The sequence below is a fragment of the Macadamia integrifolia genome, chromosome 14, assembly GCF_013358625.1.
Source record: "Macadamia integrifolia cultivar HAES 741 chromosome 14, SCU_Mint_v3, whole genome shotgun sequence".
NCBI lineage: Eukaryota > Viridiplantae > Streptophyta > Magnoliopsida > Proteales > Proteaceae > Macadamia > Macadamia integrifolia.
The window spans coordinates 31798283-31824843 of record NC_056570.1 but is presented as its reverse complement, the minus strand read 5'-3'; the positions used below and the strand labels follow the sequence as shown (position 1 = coordinate 31824843).

General features: G+C 37.7%; 1 protein-coding gene across 6 annotated transcripts; it reads right to left on the bottom strand.

The window, feature by feature from the left end:
* Positions 1–2315: 2315 nt before the first annotated feature.
* Positions 2316–24930, bottom strand: LOC122061668. Of its 6 annotated transcripts, XM_042625082.1 has the most exons (15): positions 24778–24928; positions 20864–20933; positions 19684–19836; positions 18487–18588; positions 17663–18369; positions 12970–13229; positions 10982–11135; positions 9796–9905; positions 9595–9682; positions 7732–8067; positions 7567–7641; positions 6744–7447; positions 6538–6646; positions 5933–6112; positions 2316–2651 (listed from the first exon to the last, which is right to left on the bottom strand). In XM_042625082.1, the coding sequence occupies exons 5-15, from the start codon at positions 17828–17830 to the stop codon at positions 2475–2477; spliced, it is 2361 nt and encodes a 786-aa protein (XP_042481016.1). In that variant the 5' UTR covers positions 17831–18369; positions 18487–18588; positions 19684–19836; positions 20864–20933; positions 24778–24928; the 3' UTR covers positions 2316–2474. The 6 variants fall into 6 exon arrangements, 4 of the variants coding, with proteins under 4 accessions (XP_042481016.1, XP_042481014.1, XP_042481015.1 ...); XM_042625080.1 differs by lacking the exon at positions 19684–19836; XM_042625081.1 differs by lacking the exons at positions 19684–19836; positions 20864–20933.
* Positions 24931–26561: the final 1631 nt, after the last annotated feature.

Genomic DNA, 26561 nt, shown 5'->3' with positions numbered 1-26561 from the left:
AAATTATCTGAACCATTGATTAGATATAAATATATTTTTTAAACTCTTTAAAAAATATTCATTAATTAAATAATATTATTTGAAAACCTTTTGTAAATAATTTATAAAACAAGCCGTTGCATCTGAAAGCACAGTCTCTCTTGATATTCTCTTTATATGGGAAGTAGATTCTTTGTCGATCATCTTTTTCATTCACAAATAAGCATCATGAATCCAATACATTAATAAATAGCCCAGGAGATATATCAACTGTACCGTGAACCATAATGATCAACTGCAATTATAAGAACCTCTCAGGTCTGGGGACCAATCATAGATTACAAATGAGAATCTTACTCTTAACACATTTGAAAAAATCTATTCAAAATTTTCATGTGGTCCATATTCACACACATATATACATTCACACTTGTCTAAATCGCCATTACTAAGAACACTGTGTAACAACCATATAAATAGAAAGCTCAGTTTTTATATCTCTAGTTGTAAACAATTTTGGTATAAACCTACGGACAACCAATCACCCATATATATGTAAATAATTAGTAAAATTAGTTAGACGAACTCACATAATCCAACATTTATTCATGGTGAATTTGTAATATCTAATACTTCTTCTGGTCCGAAGGAAAATTCATCATCCCTGTGCTGCCCCATTGGGGGGGGGGGGTTATTGGCTCAAAAAAACTTCGCAATTGAAAAGGAAAGAGGTAAGGTTTTAGCTTTTGGTGGCCTAAGTGGGATAATAAAAGTTGACGCGTTTCTTAGGATGCCTTAAAGAGAATTTGTTTTTTTGCAAAGGCCTTAAAGAGAATAGGTCCAGGGCAAATCATGGTGGTGGAACTTATTTGTTTGCTTTGTAATTATGAGTTTTGGGTACAAAGTGTCCATTACTCTTGTTATTGGTGAATGGTGTTAACTCTTTATTATTAGTCTATGGCCCATGAAATTATTAGCCCATGGCCCTTGATACTGTTCCTTCCTCTTTGTAAAAAAGGGGAAAATTTTGTTCCTTTTTTTCAAATCGTTCATGAACCCGAGGAAGCACAAGTAGTGGGACCTGCAAATTTGATGTACATAGAGTGGAAATCCAACATTTTTTTTTCTGTTGAAGTGGAAATCCACTTTATTGTGGAGTGTGGGCCTTCCATCAAATATTAGTGTAGGTTCCACCACAAAGTAAAATATCTATAGTTCCCCTCCCCTCCCGCAAATTGCATGATTTGATTTATGAACACTAGTTTAATGGTGGCAGCTTCGACTTGTAGAATTGTATCTACGAAAAGAGGTTATGGGATCAAATCTTGTCATACTAGATGTGTGTATGTGTAGGAATAGATGGCCATTGACCCTACTAATACTTAGTAGACTATCCAATAGGATAGAATAGAAAAAAAAAATGGCTTATTGATCGTCCATTTGACTCAAATGGCCCATTAAACAAACGACAGTTCGGCCTGTTGGTTGAAGTTGCCCTTCTAAGGTTGTCCTACCATAATTCCCGATGGAGATTATTGGGAGAAGGTCCCTTACTACGCCAGTACTTTGGATGGAGAGAAATTTGCAGGATATATCAATGGTGATGTGAGAAACAAAATCATCCACATGAGACCCACATGATTAAAACATGAAAGATAATAAATAATAAAGAACCCAACTTTCCCTAGACTATATTATACTATACAAGGCAGCGGAAAGGTTCACTATTTCACACCTTTTTTCTACTTATGTTTTGCTAATATATCAAGGGAAAAAGTATCCCCCAATGCAAACTACCATAACCCTCTCACATGGGGGTTTTTTTTTTTCCAGAAGAAAGAAGCCTAAAAGCTACATGATCCCTATGCCTAGACACAGTGGGGGCAGAGGGAGGGGTTGAAATGACAACCCCACCCCTCATAAAAGGCAAAAATCTTACCACCATTGATGCTTCTACTAGTGTGACCCATGCATGCGCTAGTGTAAGGACCACAATACCTTTTAGGGAACCCTCCCCTATTTATTTTATTGCTTTCTTCCTCTTGCTCATGGCTAGTTTCAGTCCAATAAAATGGGCCTTGTGCCAATACAGAGCTTTGGAAATTTCCCTCCTTTTCCCCTGCCTCTATTTATGCTGAACAAACAACTACAGACCTTAACAGCCACTGCGGTCTAGACTCCCAACTACACAACTGACATAAGACAACCAACCAACTAGCCCTCCCTTCCCCAAATGTTTTTTAATTTTCTTTTCGGGAAGAGGATGGGTACGAACTCAATCAAGCAGTGATCAGATTCATCTTCTTTCATTTCACATTCCATCGGCCATTTTACGATTGTGAATGGACTCTGCACCTCTTTTATGTAATCATTTCAACTTAAATACAACATTGATTGTAGTGATTAAAAGAGCCTAAATGTTGATGCAGTTTGGGATAAGGGTTAACAATACATCTTTTTTCACACACGCGCGCACACACACACACATACATGCATCAAGCAGCTACAGATGAATTCATCTCACTCAGAATATGGCAGTATGTATTGTAATCTGATGTGTTTGTGAAGCCAGGAATGAAATCTGAGAAGAACCTCAAGACTGCTGCTAGATGTTGGGAGTCATTAGAAGCAAATGCTGCTTCAAGAAATAATGAAGGACGGATGGTATTCACCTGCAAATTCACAAATGCTTCTATCATAAGTTTTCAATGTCATAGATACCACAGTTTCATTGACATATATCAAGGGAAGTGGAATGACAAAGCTTAGTGTGAAGCCAAGGAGAAAGCAGTGATGATGCCACCATACAAGATGAACTGGGAAGAAAAAGAAAAAAAAAAAAACAAGTGCTTCATGATATTTCCAGTGTACTATCTCAATTCCAATTACCAATACAAGCACAAACTAGGGATAAATCAAGATTTGATAGATGCAATGTAGGATGTGGTAGCTATGCTGAAGCCGAACCTAGACGTACAGTCAGCAGAGAATAGTGAGGTATTCTTGTAGTTTCTTAAGTAATTATAATAAAAGCAATTACTCCAATTAGTAAACTGATGTTGAATTATCAATGTTTGGAATGGCCATAGATGTAGACCTTCAGGGATACACTTGGGACTTTCGGCCGTGGAACCACAATGTCCGGTTGGGAAAGTACCGCCCCTAGTAGGTCCATTAACTTAGTTTCTCTGTTCAATCCATATATGTAAGTATCCAAGTTCAATCACTTACCAAGAATATTTTAATGCAGGTGAATGTTGGATGTTATACGGGAGAGATGCACCAAACCAAACTTGAGGGAAGGTAGCAATTAAAGTGCTCTCCCAGACATGTTTCGCCACTGTATAACGCAGTTGGAGTATGTTTCCACTCATCCACTCCAAGAGGTAGAACCGATTGAGACATAAACGGTTGGAAGAATTGGTCTATGTGCATTACAACATGAGATTGAAGATGCAAAACATACACATGAGCATGGATAATGACATCCAATTGAACTCAGTAACATCTTTCAGGTGGAGTCAGTTGAGGAGATCACTTGTACGAGTGGATGAGGGATCGAGGTGATCCTGTGATGGATCAGCCTGGTGGTTGGTTCGACCCTGAGATTTATAGTCAGATGGGCATCGATGTTAGTGAGTTCATGGCTTCTAGAGTTCATACACAAAAACTTGGACCTTTTGAGTCCCATCCTAGCAAGGATGAGGATGTCGAGTGTTGCAGTCCAATGGTACACTCGCATACCCTCATCGTCTGATAGTGGAGATGATGATGATGTGATGGTGGGTATGTGATGGTGATGGTGATAGATTTGCGAGCTTTCGGGAGAAGTTTGACTAGGCAAAGGTGGATCCGAAGGCCATTTGATTCACAGGAGAAACTTACTTTGATCATGCTATACATTTTCCCTTCAACTAGGGAAAATATGTCTTCTTAAGAAAGCTCTATATGGCCTTAAACAATTCCCAAAGGCTTGGTTTGAGAGGTTTAAACAAGCAACTCTAAAGAAGATATACCTGAAATCAAGCTGATCGTACTCTATTTACCCTGCGAGGTAATGGTAGCATTACAACTCTAATTGTCTATGTGGATAACATTGTGGTGATTGGAAATGATAGGGAGAGATAAAAGACTAAAGCCTTATTTAGCTCAACAGTTTGAGATCAAGGACCTTGGACTCTTGAAATATTTCTTGGGAATTGAATTGTCGAGGTCTCAAAAGGGAATAAATATTTGTCAAAGGAAGTTTGTACTGGAATTAAACCTACATCTAGGTGATGTGGACTATTGACTGAGTTGCATTAAGGGTCTATATCTTCTTATCATTAACGTATCTAGATAAGACATCCTGTAGGGACATCGACAACTCGTGTACCATCTTTATTTCACCATTCCCGAGGGACTCCTAAAACCTAGGTCCCAACTCACTCCACCCTGATCTAGAACCATAGTTGTCACGGCGCCAAGGCAAGCCAAGGCGATGGAGGGTTGTCTAAGCACATAGGCGAGAAGGTGTCTACCTTAAGACGAACAAGGTGACCAAGTGTTATTTTTTATTTTCCCTATTTTCTAACATTATTTAGTAAGCTATATATACCTTGTATCATAAAAAATCAACATTAAGCAATATCAAGTCATTAAAAATCAACATTTAGCCATATTAAATCATAAAAAATTAATATTAAGTCATATTAAGTTATAAAAAATCAACATTTCGAGAAATGCTCTTGTTTTATAATAAGTTTGACTGATCAAATGATTTTATTTTTACATGAGACTTTTTGTATTAGTTATAACATAAAACCAGCTTTTCAACAAGTTTAAGATTACTTAAATCTGAGTTGTACTGACAAAGTTATGCTTCGGTTAAACATAATTTTAGGTGCACGAATGTTGTTAAAATCGCCTAAATGAAAATAATTTTATAGATATCAAAATAAAAGATTATTTTACCGGATTTTTGGTCTTTAGCAATGTTTTAACATGATAGAATTTATAAAATTTTCATAATTGAGAAAAACCCTAGCATTTAAAAGTTGAAAATCGCCCTTATAACCAAAATCCAGTTTTTGTTCTTGGACTGGGGGATTAAGTTTTTATCCTTTTGGAATTTGATTTTTAATCTATTTTTATTGGATTCAAATAGGGGGTATTTGTTTATTTATGAATAATATCTTAAGTAAATGAATTTTACTTAAATGAAATTTGGCATAAATAAGTGTCAAAACACAAGGTGACATGCAGTGCAATAAGGTGACAGTCGCCTAGGCCCCAAGCAAACCGCCTAGATGCCTTGTCGTCACCTAGGCGACGCCTTGACAACTATGTTTAGAACTGCACACTTGCTAATATTTCTATCACAATAATCGGTCAGTGAAAGGAGTGGCTACGATAACAGATCTGATAGGTTGGTCTCCCTACCTGAGATTGTCCGAAAGCCTAATCCTTTCCCCATCACCAAATTGCAACCTTATTTGCCTCAACAATCTGACACATTGTCCGCTTCCAAAAATAGTTTGGATGGATGGAGATGTTGTTTCATAGCTACCATGGCAGGCCTTAACCAATCAAAAAGGCTGGATAGGGACATGCAACATGCAAGAAAAAAAAAAAATTCATGTTTATTTCAGACTTAAAGAATACTATAAATTGCCACAACAGGATGATCCTGTGGCATAGGACAGCATATGGAATATGGATTTATAATGGGCATCTAAATAGATCACTGCAATTGATGATGTCTCATCTTTTTATCCATGTAGAGAAACCAGACTGCAGATTCTTGTCATGGTACTATTAATAAGCCAATCATTTTACCTATGAATTCCCAAGGAACCTCCTAAATGTCATACAGGAGGACTGGGGCCTGTAGTTATCAAGAGGATTCTGTCATAATTATTCTGATACATTTGATGCCCTACTATCTGAAAGGGTTATTTCTATTAAGAATTACCTTGTTTTTCCGTGCATAACACAGACCTTCGAGATAATATCCATCTTGCACTAGCAGCAACACATAGTCATGATGCAACGAGAGCTGTCTCAGCATATCCATACCCAGTTTCCTTGTCTGGATATTATTGCGTCCTGAATCTAATAGTTGTAATGCAACTTCTTTCGAGGGCTCAAGGATCTGAATGAAGGAAAAATATAATTAGGTTCCTTCATAACATGCTCAGAAATTAAAGGTAACTTATCTTTTAACAAGGACACAGTACAATCTCAAAGGTAGGACAATAAGAAACACTAACAACAACTACTGTTACTATGGGTATAACAATAACAATAAAAATGATATTTAGTAAAAACAAGAAACAATTATACTCACAGAATAAGAAAAAGATAATGAAAATATTAAAAATTGAGGAATTCATTCTGATGCATGTATATGAAAACATAGGGTTTTTTGTTTTGTTTTGTTTTGTTTTTTTGTTTTTTTGTCAAAAAAGATCACTTACAAATTGAAATAGAAATAGCACCATCCTTACAAATAAATCATTTGAAATGAACCACGTCAACAGGACAGGCAAGATCTGGCAGCTAAGTCAACAAATGGACCTTATTTGTGATGAAAAACCCAAGTTCCGCATAGCGTTCACTGCGGGCTAGCAGTTGTATGGTTAAGACATTCAGATTCCGATGTACTTTGAGGTTCTCCAAAGCAGCACTGCGATTACAGAAAAAATCAGGGCTTCCCTAGCTCTCTCCTTAAAGTATATCAAATAAAAGTCAGGCATCAATCAAGGAAATATTTAATTGTATACCTCCGGAAGTACTCAACAATAATAGTGACCAAATAAGAAGGATCTACTGCCATCCCTTCCTCTACAGGAGCAAAGACGGAGTCATACATCTCATCAGTCGAAATTACTGGAGAAGCAACTAGTGACTCCTGCTCAGAAACTTCAGAGTTCAGTCCACTGGGGCCAAGCATTTGAGTCTGTAAAGTTGACTGCTCAACCTCCATACCAGAAGTTTCAGCCCCTGTACCTTCTTTAGTTCCCAAAAAATGAAGATTGTTGGATTGGGATTTTTCAAGAGGCTCCCCAGAACTGCTTTTCATTAGTTCAGAGCTAACATTCTCCTCCAAGTCTGTAACCAAAGAAGTTGATGATCTATTCACCATAACACCTGTGGCAAGATCCAGAGATTCATTTTCCACATCTCCAGTCCTGAACTGTTGAGGTTCCCCGTCTACTCCACTTGCAGTTGTTGATTCACCCCTGGATTTTCCAAGTCTGGCAATTCTAGTCAGAGAACCATCAAATCTGGTCCTGGAACTGTCTACATGTCGTATGCCAGAAGCAGAAGTAGTCTCACCACCCACACTTCTTCCCAGGAGAGTACTTCCCATTTTAATCGAATGAGAGTAAGAGGTAACTAGCACATCAATTGCTCTAGCAACCAGGGGTACGGGTCTCCGTTCTAGAATTATAGTGCGAGTAATCATCAAGCATAATTTCTTAGCCTGTAATGTAAATCAAATAGCATATAGAATCAATCCAGGAATTATAACAAGCATTTTGTGCATCATATACATAAAGCTAGTGCTAACTGCACCTCATAGTCATAAAATGGGAACATCACCTTGCTGGCTTCCAGTCTTCGCCGCTGCAAAAATTCTAGAACAGAGGGCACTTCCGAGTTACTGGCAGCAATGGCCTACAAGCAAGAAACGATATGCTTCTTCATAAATTCATAGACAAGGACTGGTAACTATAAAAATAACTAGGAAGTATGAACAATCCTTACCTCTAAGTCCAAGTGGATCCTCCACAAAGCACCAAGTGCAGAATCACATATAAGGTCAGGAACGAGAAAAGTCCACCCATCTCCGTAGATGATTCCTCCCTGGTCACTCGCTTCACTTATCTCTACATGGACTGTATCATTTATGCTTGATTCAGAGGAGGAAGTATTAGCCCTGTGTAAAGATCTCAGTAGGAGAGGAAGTGGAGCAGATATTGGTCCCCGCGAATCTGCAGATATGTCATATATAATGACAACTTTGGAATCCACTTGATGGACGAGTAGTACATTATCAACCACACTGACTGCAACCTTGCTTGAATAAATTGGCAAAGAACCCTGAAATGTGAAAAGAATGTACTCAAATGAAGAAAAATACATCCTCCTCCTAGGAGATAATGATGAAAGAATGCATTCTCTGAGAACTTATACTTGAGCCTTTGAGTAGTTCAAATAGAAAAACTCTATGATACAACAGATTCTGTATCAGAACACAATCAAGGAATGAATCATAGCTCCTCATGAAAAGAACAACAATATTAAACAACAACAAAGAAATATAGCCAACAGCTACTTAACCAACCTAAAATGACTTGACATGGTATAAACTATAAAATGAAGTCATAACCGAACCCCATAACAAATTATAAATAAACTGCTCGGTTATCCCATGCATGCGCCATAAAGAGAACAACTTGAAACTGATCTAGTATAGAATCCCTAATGTACTAATGTTCTCCCAAGCTCTCGAGATTCCATATCATGGTTCTTAATCTCGGTTTGGACAGTTACTGGTATGAAATCATGGATTGAAACTGTTTCGTACCAGGTTTCAACCAGTTTTGGTAGTTTCGACCAATTTCAACCAGCCCATGATATTTCAGAGTTTGGCCCAGAAAAATACCAGGTTTTGGTTGAAACCGAGATTTAGAACCTTGCTCCATATGCACATGGGGCTTCAACATTGAAACATCTTGGTAGGGAAATTATGAGGGAGGTGCAAAAATTTCCCAACCCTTTCCTTCGAGAAAACTTTAAGGGTCCATATTGTCGCAAATAAGTTGGAAAAAAAAAAAAGAGGATACATTTCTAATCTCCTCTAACAGGGGCCCTGAAGGGAAAAACAAGAATTTAAAATAAAATAAAATAAAATTACAATGCCACACCCTCTTTAGAATGAGAGGGTAGACCCCAAGAGGAAACAATAAGCCTATTTCTGGGGGAATCAACACATCTAGAGGCCACCACCAACAGTTTGGATCAAACATCAAAGAGAAAGGAGTTCCAAATCTGTTGGAAGGAATGAGGGTTGGAAAACCATCTCCTGAGATTGTGCTTCAACCAATAATGATGGATAGCAGCTCCAAAGGCCAGCTTGCCTACACGATCACTAACAGAAGAACCCCCCAAAAGTCATGTCCACCATAGAACATAACTAGGATCCTGGTTATGCACGTAAGAATTTTGTTAATACCAAAGATTCTTTTATATAAATAATAACAAAGGAAGATTACAACCTATAAGATGGGTCTGAAAGATATAATAAAAGCAAAACGGACCTTTTAAAAGAAAGGCTACCCTCCCCCCCGGCACGCGGGCGGTGTGGAGGGGGGTTTAAAACATATTGCGAGAAGATAATTGTTAGCAAATCATTGAAACATGACAGAGTTATGACAAAAAAAGATACAGTATTGTCTTTACATATCTAAGTGAAAAGTAATCATTACATCAACAATTCCAAGTAATCATTTCATCAACCTCCTAAAACGGAAGGGAAGATTTGGAAGACATCGGGCTTATAGGGGTACAAATGACTGTTGCAGATACATTAAAAAATAAAAGAAAAGAGCACACAACATGATTTACCTGTTGCACAATGGCATCCCGGTAAAACCTATACAAATGCAGTAACATTGCAATCCTATCAACTTGCAAACAATATATCCTACCATACCTGCAAATATTGTTCAGTATAAGCAATACATCTGAAATGGCATGCTACAGAAGACGAATTAATGTGGTGAAATAAATTGTTCTAAGCAAGAAGAAACAAACAGAAAAAACTACATCGTAACAATATGAACATCCTCTGCAGCTAGGACAGGTTTCTTGTTCGCCTCAGCATTTGCCATTGCCATCTCAAACCTTGGCAAGCGAATAATTCCTCCAGACGATAACTGAAAAAAAGAAGTGATAGGGGAGTATAAATAGTAAAAGAACATGATTGGGCATGATATTGTGCATTATCTAAGGCTTAGGTGAGAAGAAATGCACTAAAACTTCGTTGGAGAACAGAAAAGTAATGAATACCAATAAATGTAGACTAATTGAATATCAGTATTGCAAAAATCTTGAAGTTACTAAAAGAGATCCAGTTGATAGAAAAATGAAGTAACTATTTATTTAAGTAATCAACCGACACAGAGGCAGCATATGGATGTGCCCAAAAGTCAAAGAAGCAAAGAGAGATTTTTCTCACTGATGAAAGAATTGTAACAGTGACAACCTGTGATTTTGAACTGTATTGCGAGAATACAGAGATTAGTACAAACACTAGAGTATGTGTATCATCAGAAGTTACCAGCAAGCTGTAAAAATAAAGGGTTGTAATGGTTCTGTTCAAGGATATAAATTATGGTATCAGAGACCAGATTGGTGGCATCCAGTCATGATACGGCTTGGCCCATCTGGCCTGATATTGGCCTATCTGGCCTGATATTGGCCTATCTTTGAGGAAGTCTGCTGGATTGGCGACTCAATCCCAGCAAAAATCAGCCAATCTGGCCGACCCAGCCAATCTCGACCCAATTGAATCTTGGCTCTGTGAGCTTTATGGAGCTACAAACGTTCACATGTTAGCCAGCTCTTTAAAGAGAAGGAAGATAATTTTACAGCATTTCCCTCAGATACCAAAAGTTGCAAGGCCTGAAATTAAAAAAGCATATTAGCAGACCTTTACAGAGAGTAGGAACCTCCCCAAGGATGCTATTTCCTTGCATCTTCAGGATCATATTCTTTTTTTTTTTTTGGGGGGGGGGGTGTGGGTTGGTGAGGAGGGGAACAGAGACTGTAAACAGAGGAAAAACTATCATTTGAACCGATACTTTACATGCTGGCTGACATGAATCCAATTGCCAGATTTTACATTAATTACTATAAGTTACTGCAGTTTCTGTTGATTACTAAGATGCATAAATGACTAGTACATCCCAAACTTTTATACCATTCATGTAATTGAGATCAGCAGATCTACCTGAATTCCCGTGAAAGATTTGCACTGCATTCCAGAGGCGAGAAGAACCATCCGACTTTCGTGTGTGTAAATATACCAGCTCACATTCAATTTTTTTGTCTCAACCAACCGAAGAGCTTTCAATTCAGATTCATATGCAAACATAGCCACCCCGCTGTAATTGGACTTTATATCAACAAAATGAAAATTTGAAAACAAGGCATAATCCAACAAGGCTAAAGAACAACCAGCTTAAATCAGCTGAAAAAAGGAAATACAAATATGTGCACACTCTATGCTTTTTTCCATTCAATATTGAAATTAAAAGGGAAGGGACTCCATCTGAAAGTTTTCTGCAATTTTTGTATCTATTTTTCAGTGAACTCAACGCGAGTCATGAACCTAAGGAACTTCCAGAATAACACAAGGAACAGCATAGTTTGTCCATGATACAGTATAATTAACATCAACCACCATTCATGGACACAATCCAGCACAGAATCCACCTTGCACTAGAGGTGGGAAATTGACCAAGTTAATAATTATATAATGCATGTAGCCTATGATGAAGCCTTTGTAGAATATATGAGGTTGTGATTACCAAATGCACACATGCACATGCGTGCGCGCGTATACACACACACTGATCGGGTCGTAATTATTCACGAGATTATTATTTAATTGTTAATTTTAATTTGATGTTCATGATTAATTTGGCTACATAATGTGATTTCCTACGATTGTAGGAATCCAACGGTAGAATCGCCTTTTCCAGGATAGGGGATTGAGGTAGAGAAGGAAAGCAAGAAAGAAGGGAAGAAATAAATAAATAAATAAATAAAATTATAAACCCTCTCTTTCGCACGTCCCTCTCTTATTTTCTCTCTCTCTCATCCTTCTCTCTCCTTGTCCAAAACAGTTCTCCATTGTTTGCCAGCTGGTTTTTCTCCCTTATTCACAGTTCTCCCTTCTTCTTGGGTCGCACCTTCTTCTGACAGATTTTCCTGGGCAGCATCGCACAAAGATCATTGCCATCGCACCAAGGTTCCCTCGCCACTATTGCATCATGCCACATCGTCATTGGACCCCTTCACCTGTGTTCATGTCTCCATGGAAGAACACCGTCGATGCTGCCCTTCGTTCATTCGCACCATAAGCGGCTAAGTCCCCTTTCTATCCGTATGTTTAGATGAAGTTTTGATTTATTATTATGTGATTTCTAGTTGTAAAGCATACTTGATTGTTTGATTTTAAAGACCCCTTCCTTGTGGATGATTTTTAATAGGTAAATTAGTTTAGAATATTTGTCTATGTGATTCACTTATTCTATTCAAACAATAGTATTTTATGTGATTTTTTGCAAACACTAACGATAGCCTTTAATCAATCAAATTAAGTGTGCTAAGAGAAAGCAATAAACGATAGCGCTTGACAGGATAGGTTATACTTAAGGTAGCCTGCGATTATATTTTTGTGGTTACACTGAAACTTGTAGTTTCAGTGAACCGAAATATGAGCTAGAGATTATGTAATAATACCAAAACGGATTCAAAACCAAAGGATAACTTCTCATGAATTCACATCCTTGTTAATTAGGTTATTTAGTTTTGATTTGAATTCTGAATTTTACAAATTTGATTTTCAAAACATCACCACGTCAATCTTAGTAAATTAGCATTTCAGTTCTATGTGGCTTCGACCCCTTTCTTACTACTATCTCATAGTTTAGTTAGGGTTTATTTTGATTCATTCATGACAGCGATCACACACACAAAAAATTATACTAAAAACAAGATGCAGTGCAAAGTGATAGATCAGCACTAACAGATTCCTAACACCTCCATTTCCTAGAAGATGTGAATAAAAATAAACAGCAAATTCTGACCATCTAATAATTTTGGACCTAACAGCTTCAACCAAATTCAACTTGTGCTTTCCTGTTTAATAAATTCAAGTTGCATTGACTGCAAATAATTAACACCCTGATTCGTATCTTTTGTAGTACATACCTGGTCTTCACAAATATAACATCACAGGATGGGCAATCTGTCCAAAAAAATCCCAGTATGCTCTCAGATTCTGATTTACACCTATAGATAAAAGCTTCCCCGGTATCTCTACTCCTGAACTCGATCACACGAGCAGATCGTTGAATTCCAATGATCTTCGCATCTAGCGAATATCGAATAGAAAGTACCGGCCCTTCGCCAATTAAATCAGATGTAGGAGCATCAAAAAGAGCAAGAGGAACAGTTTTCCATGCAAAAACCTGCACAAAAAGAAGAACAAAAAAAGGGACGTTATAAGACAGTGTAAAAGAAGGAATATAGACTTGAAATACCATAATACTTGATATTCATCCCTCTTTTTCTGCTTCAATTTCTCTCTAAGTTTAAAATTTTCGTTGCATCCAAGGTTCAAATATTGGCATGTAGCGGGCTGATGCATGTAGGTTATCCACCCAAAATGTAATCCAGTAGGATCATAGGAAATCCATCGCCATATCATGGTATATATATATATATATATATATACCCACCTGTTAGCTAGATCAAGTTATCAGTGCATGAACTTATAGAGAAGATTGCAGAGAGAGATTGGTCTAAAATCATTCATGGATTCAGCACCTTCCCTTTTAGGGATGAGGCAAAGGTGTGTGATTGATCCCATTGATATGAGATGGATTGAAAAAGAAGCTCCTAATAGCTAGGATGAGATCATTGCGAATGATTTTCCAGCAAGAAGTAAAGAAACCCACACTGAAGCCATCAGGGCTAGGGGCTCCATTGGCCTTATGAGAGGATGGCAAAGATGATTTCATCATCAAAGGGAATGGAGAGAAGAGAAGGAAGAAGATCATCAGGAACCAAGTTGTTGAGGAGATGGGGAGGAATAGGAAGGGGAGAGGCTGGGAGAAGATTCCAAGAAAGTGAGAGACAACTTCAGCTTTTATTTCCTCAGGATTAAGGAGTTCAACACCAGAAGGGTGGGCCGAGTAGTACCACTCCCAACCAAATTGTCTTTGACAACCCCAACACTTAGATTTCCCTTGTCAAGTTGGATAGCACCAACTATTTAGACTGGTCATACTCTGTGAAGTTATCATTGAGGAGTCGAGGGACACTTGGATATATTAAAGGGGCTATCAAGGTTCCCGCTGTCTCTAACCCAGAATATCATTAGTGGAAAACTGCAAATTCCTCTGTTATGACTTCGCTCCTCTTTTTCATGAAACCTGAGATTGGTAACAGATTTATACAGAAGGAAATATCTAAGGATATTTGGGATAGTGTCTCTAAGACCTATGACAGGGTGGGTGACTCTGTTAAGGTCTACCAACTCCTCCAGCAGGCTCTCTCCATGAAGCAGGGAAACAATACTATCTCTAAATATTATAATACTGCTGTAGAACTCTGGGAGGAGTATGATCATTATCTGGACCTTTAGTTGTCTAATCCCGAAGATGAAGCCAAGGTCTACAGATCCCTTGAAAAGGTTGAAAAGGAGCGAGTTCTGATCTTACTCTGCCAAACAATTTGAGATCAAAGACTTGGGACACTCGAAATACTTCTTGGGGATTGAAGTATTAAGGTCTAAGAAGGGAATCAATATTTGCCAAAGAAAATTTGTGTTAGACCTGTTGAAGGAAACAGGGATGTTGGGGTGTAAACCGGCAAGTTCTCATATTGAGCAGAATCACAAGTTAAGAGAAGATGGTGGTTCCTCTCTTGTTGATGCAGGAAAATACCAGAGGCTAGTGGGGAAGCAGATATATCTGTCTCTAACTCGCCCAGATATCACTTATGTAGTGGGAGTAGTGAGTCAGTTTATGCATGCTCCTAAGAGTAGGTGCTTGGATGTTGTGTATCGTATCCTTAGATACTTGAAGTCCTCTCCATGAAAAGGACTCTTATATGCTCAGAACAATCACTTGAGGATAGAAGGTTATTCTGATGTTGATTGGGCTAGATCCATCTCTAAAAGACGATCTACTTCTGGCTATTGCACATTTGTAGGTGGTAATTTGGTTAGAAGGCGGAGCAAAAAATAGCCTATTGTAGCTAGATCTAGTGCAGAGGCAGAGTACAAGGCAATGGCTTATGGAGTTTGTGAACTCATTTGGTTGAGAGTCTTGAGACTACTAGTTCTTGAGTTGTGATATGATACTGACGGACCTACAAGTCATTACTGTTATAATAAAGCCGCCATAAGCATTGCCCATAATCCAGTGCAACATGATAGAACCAAGCACATTGAAGTGGACTAGCACTTCATCATAGAAAAAATTGACACTGGCAACATTTGCATGCCCTTTGTGAAGACAGGTGATCAGTTGGCAGACATCTTCACCAAAGGACTCATTCCTCAGCAGTTCAGTTCCCTCTTATGCAAGCTGGGAATGTATGACATTTATTCTCCAGCTTGAGAGGGAGTGTTGGAATGTATGTAATAGGGGCACTTTAGGAACTGTGTTTACGTTAAGTTGTCCTATTTTGTATTTCCTTTCATTTCTCTTTCACCTCCCTAGGGAGGAATATGTAATTCCCTAAATTATTATTAGAAACTAATATATGTGAGGTGAGCAAAAGAGCTCACACACGATTTTGCCCTCATCTCTCTCTTTCTCCTCTCATCGTCTCTCCTTCTCCTCTCTTCCTCTCTTCTCTCTTTCTCCTACTGAAAAATTTACTTCTGTAACTGAAAAAATGTTTGTACAAAACGTCTCCCCTCATCCTATATCATATATCTTCGGATTACCCTTAGATCCATAAATGAATGACAACATTTGGAAAATATACCATATCTTTATTTTATATGAGTATTCTTTTGGTAAGGCTGCTCCACTGGGACCTAGTGGTCGCGGGTTTGAGTCGGGAAACAGCCTCTCCGTGAAGCGGGGATAAGGCTGAGTACATTATGGCCCTCCCCAAAATCCATAGTGGCGGGAGCCTTGTGTGGGGTACATTTTTTTATTCTTTTGGGGAAAAATCCATCAAAAGTATATAAGCAAACTTAGCATAATTATCTTATACATCTCTTTATCTTTTGCCACGTCCAAGTACTAGGGTGGAAAGGGTGATGCAGATCAAAGCTTGAAGAAGAAGATAAAAACAAGAGTCAGAAAATATTGTTATGAAACACTATTCATGTGAACAGTAATCCCATTGTTCACGTGAACAGTACTTTTGGGTCAAAATCTTCTATTTTTACTTTCCTATTTAGTTTACTCTAGTTAGTTTTTATTTTCTTAGTGAGCTAGTTAGTTTCTTATTTTATTAGTAAAAGAAGTTTCTATTTTGCAACTTAGGTTAGTTTCCTTTTTTAAATTAGTTGTTAGTTTCTAATTTTGTTAAGCTTAGTTAGCAAGTTAGACACAAATTAGAAAGTCTTATTTCAGTTCAACAGTTACATTTTTGTTATTTCTTTGTGTCAAAGTTTTGTAAGGCTATTTAAAGCCCATTGATCATAATGAAAACAAAATTGAAGTTTATGAAAGTGAATGTTTACTCATGGATGAGATAGCTATTACCTTGAGGGGTGAGATACCCAAAAACCTGAGGGGAGAGATGCCCATTCCCTAACTCTTTTCCCTCCTTCTCAACCCGACCATCGAATTCTCTTTCTTTTCTTATTTTCCTTTTATTTGTTTGTTGTAAGAGAGCATTTGAGTGATCAAAACAAGTTTGTTGAAGCTTAGAAGCACCATCGAAATACTAGTTTGAAGGCCTATAGCTGCTGCTCTGCAACTCTTCCATAAAGTTTCCTTTTTCATTCTTCGAGCATAACTTCCCAACCAACCATCAACTGAGGCTCATCTTTTGAAGGATAGTTGGGCATCACACGAGGGATCTTTGTTCCAAATTTGAAGTCATCGGAGGCTGAAATCACAAGATATCGAAAGTTGTCAAAAGTTTCCTAATTCATGTCGATAACATAACTCTCAATTCAGCCATCGTAATTGTCTCATCTTTTGAGGGTTTGTTGACCCATATAAGTCCTTCATCTACTCCAAGTTTCAGCTCCATCTGAGCCACGGTTTGTGAGTTCTCGAATTTCTCCTTATTCAGCCAGATTTTGAGATCCTGCCTAGGATTAAGATCACTTGTGATTCTAGTCTTACATCAAAGGGGGCAGGTATAACTGGTGTCACAACCTGTTCTTGATGGTTAGGGTTCAGGTAAGGACCACATAGAGCATTTGAATAACCACAGGGAGTGAATCCTCACCTTTTCCCCAGGGCCTTGGCCCATGAGAGCCTACCTCAGTTAGCTTGGAAAATTGAGGAGATCCATCCATGTTTCAGAGTCGGCAGGGAGGATTGTGGTCAAGCACTTAAGAACATTTGGCATGGTCCATCTTTATAAAAGAATCCTTTGTCATTAAAACCTTCATCAAACATCACTGGATGTCAATACTCGGACTTCTCAGCCTTAGCCAATTCCAATCATCTTCATCATTTCCTAAAACCGTTGTTTCACCTTAAACCTGACTTCTCTGTACGTAAACAGCAAGCACTATGTTCTTGATTTCATCATAGCAAATTCTAATCTAGGGTGAATTAGAGCATGATTTCATTCCTGGAATCAGTCAGAAGGGGAGTGGCAGGTGACACTTTTTTCATCTATTACAAGGTTCAATTCAATCATAATGATGCACCAAAAATACATGCATATTTGTCTAGTCATAATTAAGGTACATTACCTGATCAGATGTGACGGAGAGTAGTAACTTATTCCCATCATCATAGAATAGACCTCTTGATCCAGGAATGCTGCATCTTAGAGGTGGATGCTGAATGTAAACATGTGACAGTGCACCACTTCCACTAAAACCAACAGTTGGCTGAGCACTTGATGCTTTTCCGAACATGTTATAATTTCTTGTATTTCAGCCTTAACAATAGAACTTAGAAGAGTCTGGTAATATTATTGTAGTTGGCCTCCAATGGTGGATAAGAGCTTTAAGTACAACAAAAGCATACCAGTGCAACAGCAGCAAATTACATGAAAGGTTTGGGAGCTTTAATATACCATATAAACACTAAAACAACATTTATCAATTCATTAGCAGTGTATTGCTTTCTCCATGCTTCAGTTTGTCTTCTCCTTAACTTTACAAGTAAATCTTGTGAAGTTCAGGTAATGCCTCAACCTCAAAAGGTACGAGCTCTTCAAGTTTAAACCTGTCCTTTAGACACTAAAAACAGTTAAACAGAAGAAGGAAATTTCATCCACAATACTCTGATGGCAATGAAGGATGCATAGAATGGGAATATATGACTCTTTGCATTCTCCTGATTTTCTTCTGTCCTGACTTTACAAATGGAGGCTGTGGATCCATACCACTGCTTCTACAGACTATGGAAAAAGGAGTTCAGTTGGATTCAGAGCCTAAAACTTCCCTCTCAGCTGTTAAGCAACAAAATGGTCTAACATCAATATAATATAGAATAGATAAATTAGTTAATAATATACTTTTATGGAGATGTAGTATAATATGCTACATATCAATAACAAAAGCGGTACCTTATTCTGCATGCATGCTTTTAGGGCAAGAAATTCCTTTAAACACATGTCACGTTCAACCTGTGGAACTTTTCCAGCAACGCAACTCCCATATTCTTTTGCCTGCAGAATCAGAATCATAATTAAAGCAATACTATATACAGGCATCAATCGGATCTTACTCACTTTCCCAGCAGAGCTTAGTAATTGCAGTTAATGAGAAGTAAATATCCAAAATGTGAAAATCTTTCCTGTACAGTTGTTGCTATCTATGTTTTTTATTCTTGTTTACAGCATTGAGAAGCTTGATGGTAGAAGACAAATTTCTTGCAACAGTTATCATTTCTGAATCTCTATGAGAAAATTTCATCTTGTAGATCTCTTAAAGAAACTCCACTTGCTCAAAAGCCAAAACAAAACCCAAATAACAATAAAAACATTTCACAATATTTTTATAGGGAAGGAAAAGAGCATAATGTGCTAACCATGACTTCTATTTTGCTTAAAAGATGCAAGCAGCCAACTCATTAGTAGATGATTTTTTTTTTGGGGAGCCAGGGGGTGTGTTCAAGGGACTCTTTGTATTTAGGTTCTTTTCCTATTATGTAATTCTTCACTTAGGCTCTAATTCTTCACTTAGGCTCTCCAACTGGTGTCGGTCGGTGCTGTTGTTTGTTGTATTTTGGTTCTGTATTTCTTCTCTCCTTTCAATAAAGCTTTTATTTATTAAATAATAAATAAAAAAAAGAACTCCAAGCAAACCAGGAGATGTGGAGATATTTGTATTTAATTTGCAATGCTCAGTTCTTTTGTCCACACAGGGACCTCTCTTAGTCTCCTTTATGCAGACGACTCTGTGGCTGATAACTTGGCTATTTCAGAGGTTTCAGCTTCGGGGTTCTATGTATTTGAGCCTCAGACCCATTGGCCAGTTAACTGTGAGGGTTCCCAGATCCTGTTGGGCTGGTGTTGCTGTTTTTCTTACTGGTATTGTATCCCTATTTCCCTTTTACCTTAAACTGAAATCAGAAACAGCACTCATATTCAGAAAACTGAAGTTTTAAGAAAGTAATAGGACTTCTGATGGGCAAATCAAAACAGAAACTGGAGATAATAACAGCAGTACCATAACTGATAGATTGATAAATCAGAAAGCAAATCATCAACTACAGAAAGACGAAATAAAACATGCACGTTAGATAAAAATACAGAACTGACCTGGATTAATGGAAAGAAAGAGAGGAAGATATAATCAGGAGTCCCACTTGATTTTCCTGATGAATCCAGAACAGAGAACATGCTACTGAATCCCACAGCAGCACCACTCTTGAATTCACAAGAGCTAACACTCAAGAATCCAAAAGAGCTGATCTGAAATCCACAGAACCAAGTTGCAGCCAAAACCTTTTCGTTAATCAAATCGTGCGTTAGGCTGTAAGCCTTTACATATTTAAACAGACTTGCTGTAAACTGACTTATACTGAGACAATGAAAGGTTGGAGTCAGCATGTATGAACAAGGGAAAGAAAGAAACAAACTGGACTAAGGAAAACTCCCAACCGTAGGCTATGAAAGAGTTTCCTAAACTGATTAAAACAATTTAATTAAAAAAAAAAAAAAAAAGACACAACGTGACTGGATTTACTTAATCCTATTCCAATCAACTATTAATAAAAAAATTATTAAAATAAGCATCTAAGAAAGCTCCATGACTTCGAGAGATAAGAATCCTGATTGAAATCTGAAACTGGCCAGATTCATTGAATCTGGACACTGGAGTGCCCAGTTGATTGGACCAGAATGAACCATATAAACTGGTTCAAAAAAGTGAACCAGACCAAAGTCACCAAACCACATGATATTGTTCTTCTTTTGTATCTTCCAACTGAATACTGCAAAAGACAACCTTAAAAGTTTTCAAATTGCATAACTTCTGCACCTTCGCAGAATAATCGGAATGAAATGATAAAAATAGGGAAAATGATAAAAACCACAATCATTAGCCACGAAAATAAATTATGCAACTGTACATCATGTTTGTGTACAATTAAACTTTTTTTTTGGTTAATTCTGCAGGAGTGTTCAAGTTTTATATTCACTACCAGGTATAGAAAATTCATTTGGATGAAAGAGAAACAAACACGGCTACAAAGGTCGTTCAAGCCCTAAGTATATTATACATTAGGCTCAAACAAAACTCAACAATATGAATATACTGAGGGGGCTTAAAGTGCATGCCATAAAATCATTTCAAGTGCTCAAGCCCAATAGAAGGTATGAACATAAAATTATTTCAAGTGCTCAAGCCCAATAGAAGGTATGAAGAACATCTTTTAAGTACATTCAACGTAATAGAGAGCTGTAATATGGATTTTGGCCCAAAAGAGTTGATTATTACCCGAGATGCACAGTTTACCAAAATGCACTTGAGCGTGGAAGTACTGTTTCCCTCTTTCATATCCAGGTCACTGAAAATGTAGGTTGCTAATAACTTAGATACAATGCTGGGTCACTGAAAATGTAAATTTCCAATAACTAAGACAGAGTGTTATCAAGATCATATTCATGATGCTACAAATGAACAAACGGTGGTGTGGGGTTAGATAGGATGAACCTTAGGTTCAGATTACACTCCCCTTCTAACAAGAACTCAAGCAAACCCTAAAAAAGAATTTAGGTCAACAGTAAGGTCAAAGTCAACCTTATCCAATGAAGGTCAGATTTTGACCAATGTTCATAAGTTGTTGGAAAAAGTAACCCAAAGTACTGAGATGTTCTAACGGCCAGAATTAAAGTAATAATCATAACAGTATGTTTTCAAAAACAAAACCCTGGTGTTGGGAGAAATATTGTAACCACAGATCAGCAGGCCTGATCTGAAAACTGCTGAACCAAACCCTGGTCGGGTGTCACAAGGGATAGCGTCTTTAACAACCCAAAGTGTGGAGAGAATCTGCTGGTCAGATCTCCCACAATCACATAAATCAATTTCTGCCAAAAGGGGCATCAAAACAGGCTGCCATCGGCACTGTTTGGTGATGAACCTTGGCTGTGTCTAATCTTCAGTAAGAACAAAATATAAAAGCAATCTAAACTGATGTTGAACCCCTCCAATCCCTAATTATGTCATTCTCAAGAAACACCAGTAATGATAAGAGATAGAACATGTACTTGAGAGAGGGAAAACAGAAAGTATAGAGGAAGGATATGACCTTTGGCTTCCCACCAGCAGGCCTAAATCAGAATCTCACTAATCCCAAGAGTTTCCCACCCTTAACTGAGTTTCACAGCAGCTCCATTGAAGCAACTCAATTCTTTCTTTCATCATATAACATGGAGGAGCTTTTAGGCTCTTACAACTTATAACTAGAGTTGAGTGTTCCAACTAGGAAACTGAAATACAAAGTCAAAAATAATTCACCAATGTGACGGAGTTCTAATGTCTCTTAACTACCAGTACCAAAGATAAGAAAATAAAATAAAGCAACTAAATTAAGTAGTCTATGATGTGGGCAGGTGGACGGGCCATGAATGGGATGAGAAAAGGCCATGGCAGTATAAACATAAGAAAGGCCTATAAGGCCTGTTTGCCACTAAGGCTTGTTTGCATTTATTCTTCTTACAGGAGTATGTTATGAACTCCCCTGCATCAAATGGCTATTTCAACAATTGCATGACCATGCTAGAGAAGATTGGTCTTTTAATGTACCCACGAAAGAGAGAGAAGAAGAAGGATACAGGGAAATTTTTGAGGCATTGAATTTGAAATCAAGCAACAGACTAATAGTAAGTAAAAGAAAAGCTTGAATCAAGACACAAAATTCCTTCATAGAATCCAGGACAGAAAAGACTGAAGATCTATATGAATATATGAGTCATACAACAGTTATACAAATAGGACTACCTAAAAGCTATTTAATCCCAACACCCACTCACCAACCCCACACCCCCCCCCCCCCCAACTACTTAAGACTAATGCAAGCATTAACATAATCTTCATCATAGTATTGCTGGAATTAACAACATCATAAGATATAGAAACATTTATACAGAAAATTAGGGTGTCTGAAGTAAATGAAGCTTTACAAAATATGAAAATGGATAAAGCAGTAGGTCTAGATTTGGAATTAGCGGAATAACTTGGCCAATAGAGTTATTTAATAAGATTATGAACACAAGAAAATGTTAGACAAATGGAGGGGAAGCATTGTGGTTCCGATTTATAAAAATAAAAATGATATAAAATATGTAATAACAATAGAGGGATAAAACTTATGAGCCATACTATAAAATTATGGACAGAGTATTGAAACCTACTTGAGACAAGAAACTAAGTTTTTTCATATACCCAATTTAGTATTATGCCAGGAAGATCAACCACATAAGCAATGTATTTGCTTAGGATAATAATGGAACCATTTAGAGAATGTATGTAGGATCTCCATATGGTCTTTATTGACTTAAAAAATATATATATTATGATAGACTCCCTCAAGAGTTAATTTGGCATGTGTCGAGTAAATGTGTGGACATGACTAAAGATATTTACAATGATGCACTGATTAGTTTAAGAACCGGGGAGGGGGGGCTTGTGAATTTCCAATTACAATTGGATTATATCAAGGTTTAGTTCTAAGCCCGTATTTGTTTGCGTTAGGAGTGTCAAAGGTCCTGGTTTTTTAAAACCCCAGCTCTATCCCAGCCCGAGCACAGGCCCAGCCCGGCCTTGATTGACCTTATTTGGCCTGCGCTGGGCTGGGCTGGGCTGGGCTGGGCTTGGCTGGCCATGATTGCCTCCAGCTTAGACTTGGAAAGCCAACAATGTACATTATATTATGATAATTGGGTGGTTTCAGTGGAGAATGGAGATATTTAAGAACTGAGAGTATGACATCTTATATAATATACAAAAAAGGGCATACCCTATTCATGAGACTCCCACCACTACAGGGTTCTAGGGAGGGTCATAATGTATATAGCCTTACCCCGGCATCATAGATACGCTATTTCCCTGCTCTAACCTGCGACCACTAAGTCACAATGGAGCAACCTTACCTTTGCGCCGAGGTCCGCCCTCTATCTTATATAATATATGATATATAATATAAAGCCAACAATGTGTACCATGGTGATTGGGAAGTGTCGATGGAGAATGGAGATATTTAAAAACAAAGAAAAATAAATAGTAGATGATGTTGCACACAGAATTAGAATAGGGTTGATGAAGTGGAGGGGTGCGTCCAGAGTGCTGTGTGATTGACGCATTCTTTTAAAACTGGTATAATTTTTATAGGATAGTTATACAACCGGCATTGATGTATGGAGCAGAATATTGTGCAGTAAAAAAAAAAAAAACATATAAATAAAATTAGTGTAGTTGAAATGAAGGTATTGAGATGGATGAATGGTGTAATAAGAAAAGATAAAATAAAGAATGAAAAAATTAGAGATAATTTAGGAGAAGCTCCAATTCATGATATGTTGTGAGAAAGTCATTTGAAGTGGCACTGCCATGTGCAAGGAAGCCTTTGAATGCTCTAGTATGTAGGGCTAAGTTGATTTAGATTGAAGGAGCTATAAGTGCCAAGGTTACACCTAAAAAATGACTCTTAAAGAAGTGGTGAGGAAATACATTCATAATTTAGGACTTGTAACAAATATGATCTTGAATAGAGCTGATTGGAGTAAAAGGATCCATGTAGCAGAACCCATTTGTTTGGGATAAAGTTGAGTTGAGTTGTATAAGCCATAGGAACATTAGGTAGAATACATGGTGACAAGATCTAAAGTCCTTCCACTGGCTACTCTGCTTTTATTTTTTGAATTCTTTAATCACAAAAAGATCTGATGTTCCCAAATTTTCATGATACCAACAACACAAGAATTCCATGTACAAATTTGTATCGTTTTCTTTACTCATCATCACAACAATCAAGCTAGAGCCTCGAAAGTATCTCAATAAGAAATTTCACTATCTAATCCAACTAATAGTTAGTATACAGAACAGACCGAATGTAGAAACCAAGAATAACAAACGATAGGGTTCTGTTGTGAATTTTCTGATAAAATGTCTGAAAGAAAACTAATAAATTACTAAGCTTCTTAGAATCCTACAGTGCACACACATATCTACGTCTCTATGGTTTTCTTTACTCATCATCACAATTTAATCAATTCTGTTCTGATTTGACGAAAATTATAAAAAACAAAACCAGTAAATTTGTGACTTTCGGTATTACGACGAATTAGAACAAATACTTAATAAAATGATTGGTTTAAGAGATGAGATAGTTAAAATTGGAAGGAGAATACCTTCGAAATGAATCTTTAGTCGATCGAATGAGCGAAGTAGATAATGCCGCCGTTTATATTCAGAGCATCATGCGCTCACCAGTTCAGGCTCCGTCATCGCACCAATTTTAACGATTTAAAAAGGGATCATTGTACTACGGTACTTGGTCGATGGAATTTGATTGTCGCCACATCATGGGCATCTTCATAGATCTGTGATTATTTTGACGGTGAAGATTACGCAAGAGAGAATACTACATTACTACTAGCAATCATTCTCTACCTCCCCACACCGGTGCGGTGAGGTCTGGATGGCTGGGAGCACCCGGGCACATACACCCTAAGAAGCTCTCAGCCATCCAGAGCCTCACTACACCAATGCGGGGAGGCAAAGGATTCTTTTGCCATTACTACCACTTCGTAGCTCTCCAGCTTGCTCAAGAAGGTTATTAAACTCGGAATAGGGATCCAGATTTTGGTCCAACCAATTCAACTAATATCGGCATGAATCCTAAGAACCTAGCACAGCTTGGTCGTGCCAGATCGATTGGAATTGGGATCAGGGTTGGCTAATTCAAATCTGAATAAGCTGATTCTTGAAACCCCGCACCCAACTCAATTTTGGTTCATGTCATCTAAGTCATGAAATAGTTGTTAAAAATATATGGGAGCCTGATTCCTAAACGCATACTATAAAAATGTAGATGTCGAGTAGATGGGGAAGGTATGCGAGAGCATCTTCAACACACAAGGTGGAAACGCAATCTTTTCGCACCCAACTCAGTATAAGCGTTACCTTCACCAGATTGATACGGTTATTTTTCCCATAAGCATATTCTTTATTTTTTTAATTTTCATGTGATGATTTGTGCCTCCAGTCTCCACCATCTTATCAAGGAAAGAAGGTTTATCCACCATTCTATTTCGTTGTGCCGATAGAATGGTCCTTAATTACGTGGCTACTGCATATTTGGATACGTCAAGTGGAGGCATCAACCAGTACACGGTTCAAGAGGTAGGGTCCCCCTATTTCTCTCTCTAAATTAGAATTAAGGTTTGACTTAAACATCAGGTTCTGTCCCTTCAAGCCCAAGCCTAACTCAAGCCTAAGGAATTCCAGCCCAAACTCGGTTTTTCAGGTTGGGCTCATGTGGGTTATCCCGAACCTTTCAAGTGCATGCCCCTAGTAAACCCTCCATTGCTAAAGCTCCTTTTCTTTTACACCTCATTTCATTTTACCAATTTTAATTTTATCTTATTTCATTTTACATGATTCCGTTCTAATTTATTAATTCATACTAAAAGCCCATTTGATTTGTATTGATTCAGATCAATATGAAATAATCGAATGTCGTACGCTCTTACTCTTACATCTCGAATTCCTGGGTTTCTGATTATTTTCAATAGGCTCTTGTATTGGAAAGTGGAGTGGACGAAGAATCATACATAAATGATCAAACTCTCAGATGTCTCGGAGATGCTTGCCATCTATTTTCATTGTTCAACTCTTTGACAACATAACATGAAATGAATCAACTTATTGGAAATAATGAAAAATAAAAAGAAAAACAGGATCACTAATGAGAGGATCATCTTAATGTGTTATCATGCCTAAGCTTCAAAAGCAGGCAAGGCGATTCAAGTAAATTCAGTTTGTCATTCGCTTGGGATTTGATTAGATGTTGGCATACAAAGGTTTCATGGTTTGCTCTTATCTAGGGAAAGGGATATATTTCGCGACATAGCCCTATTGCTTGGAGGGTTATAAATTCTAATTAATCTCCCAACCAAGCTTTCCTTAGGCT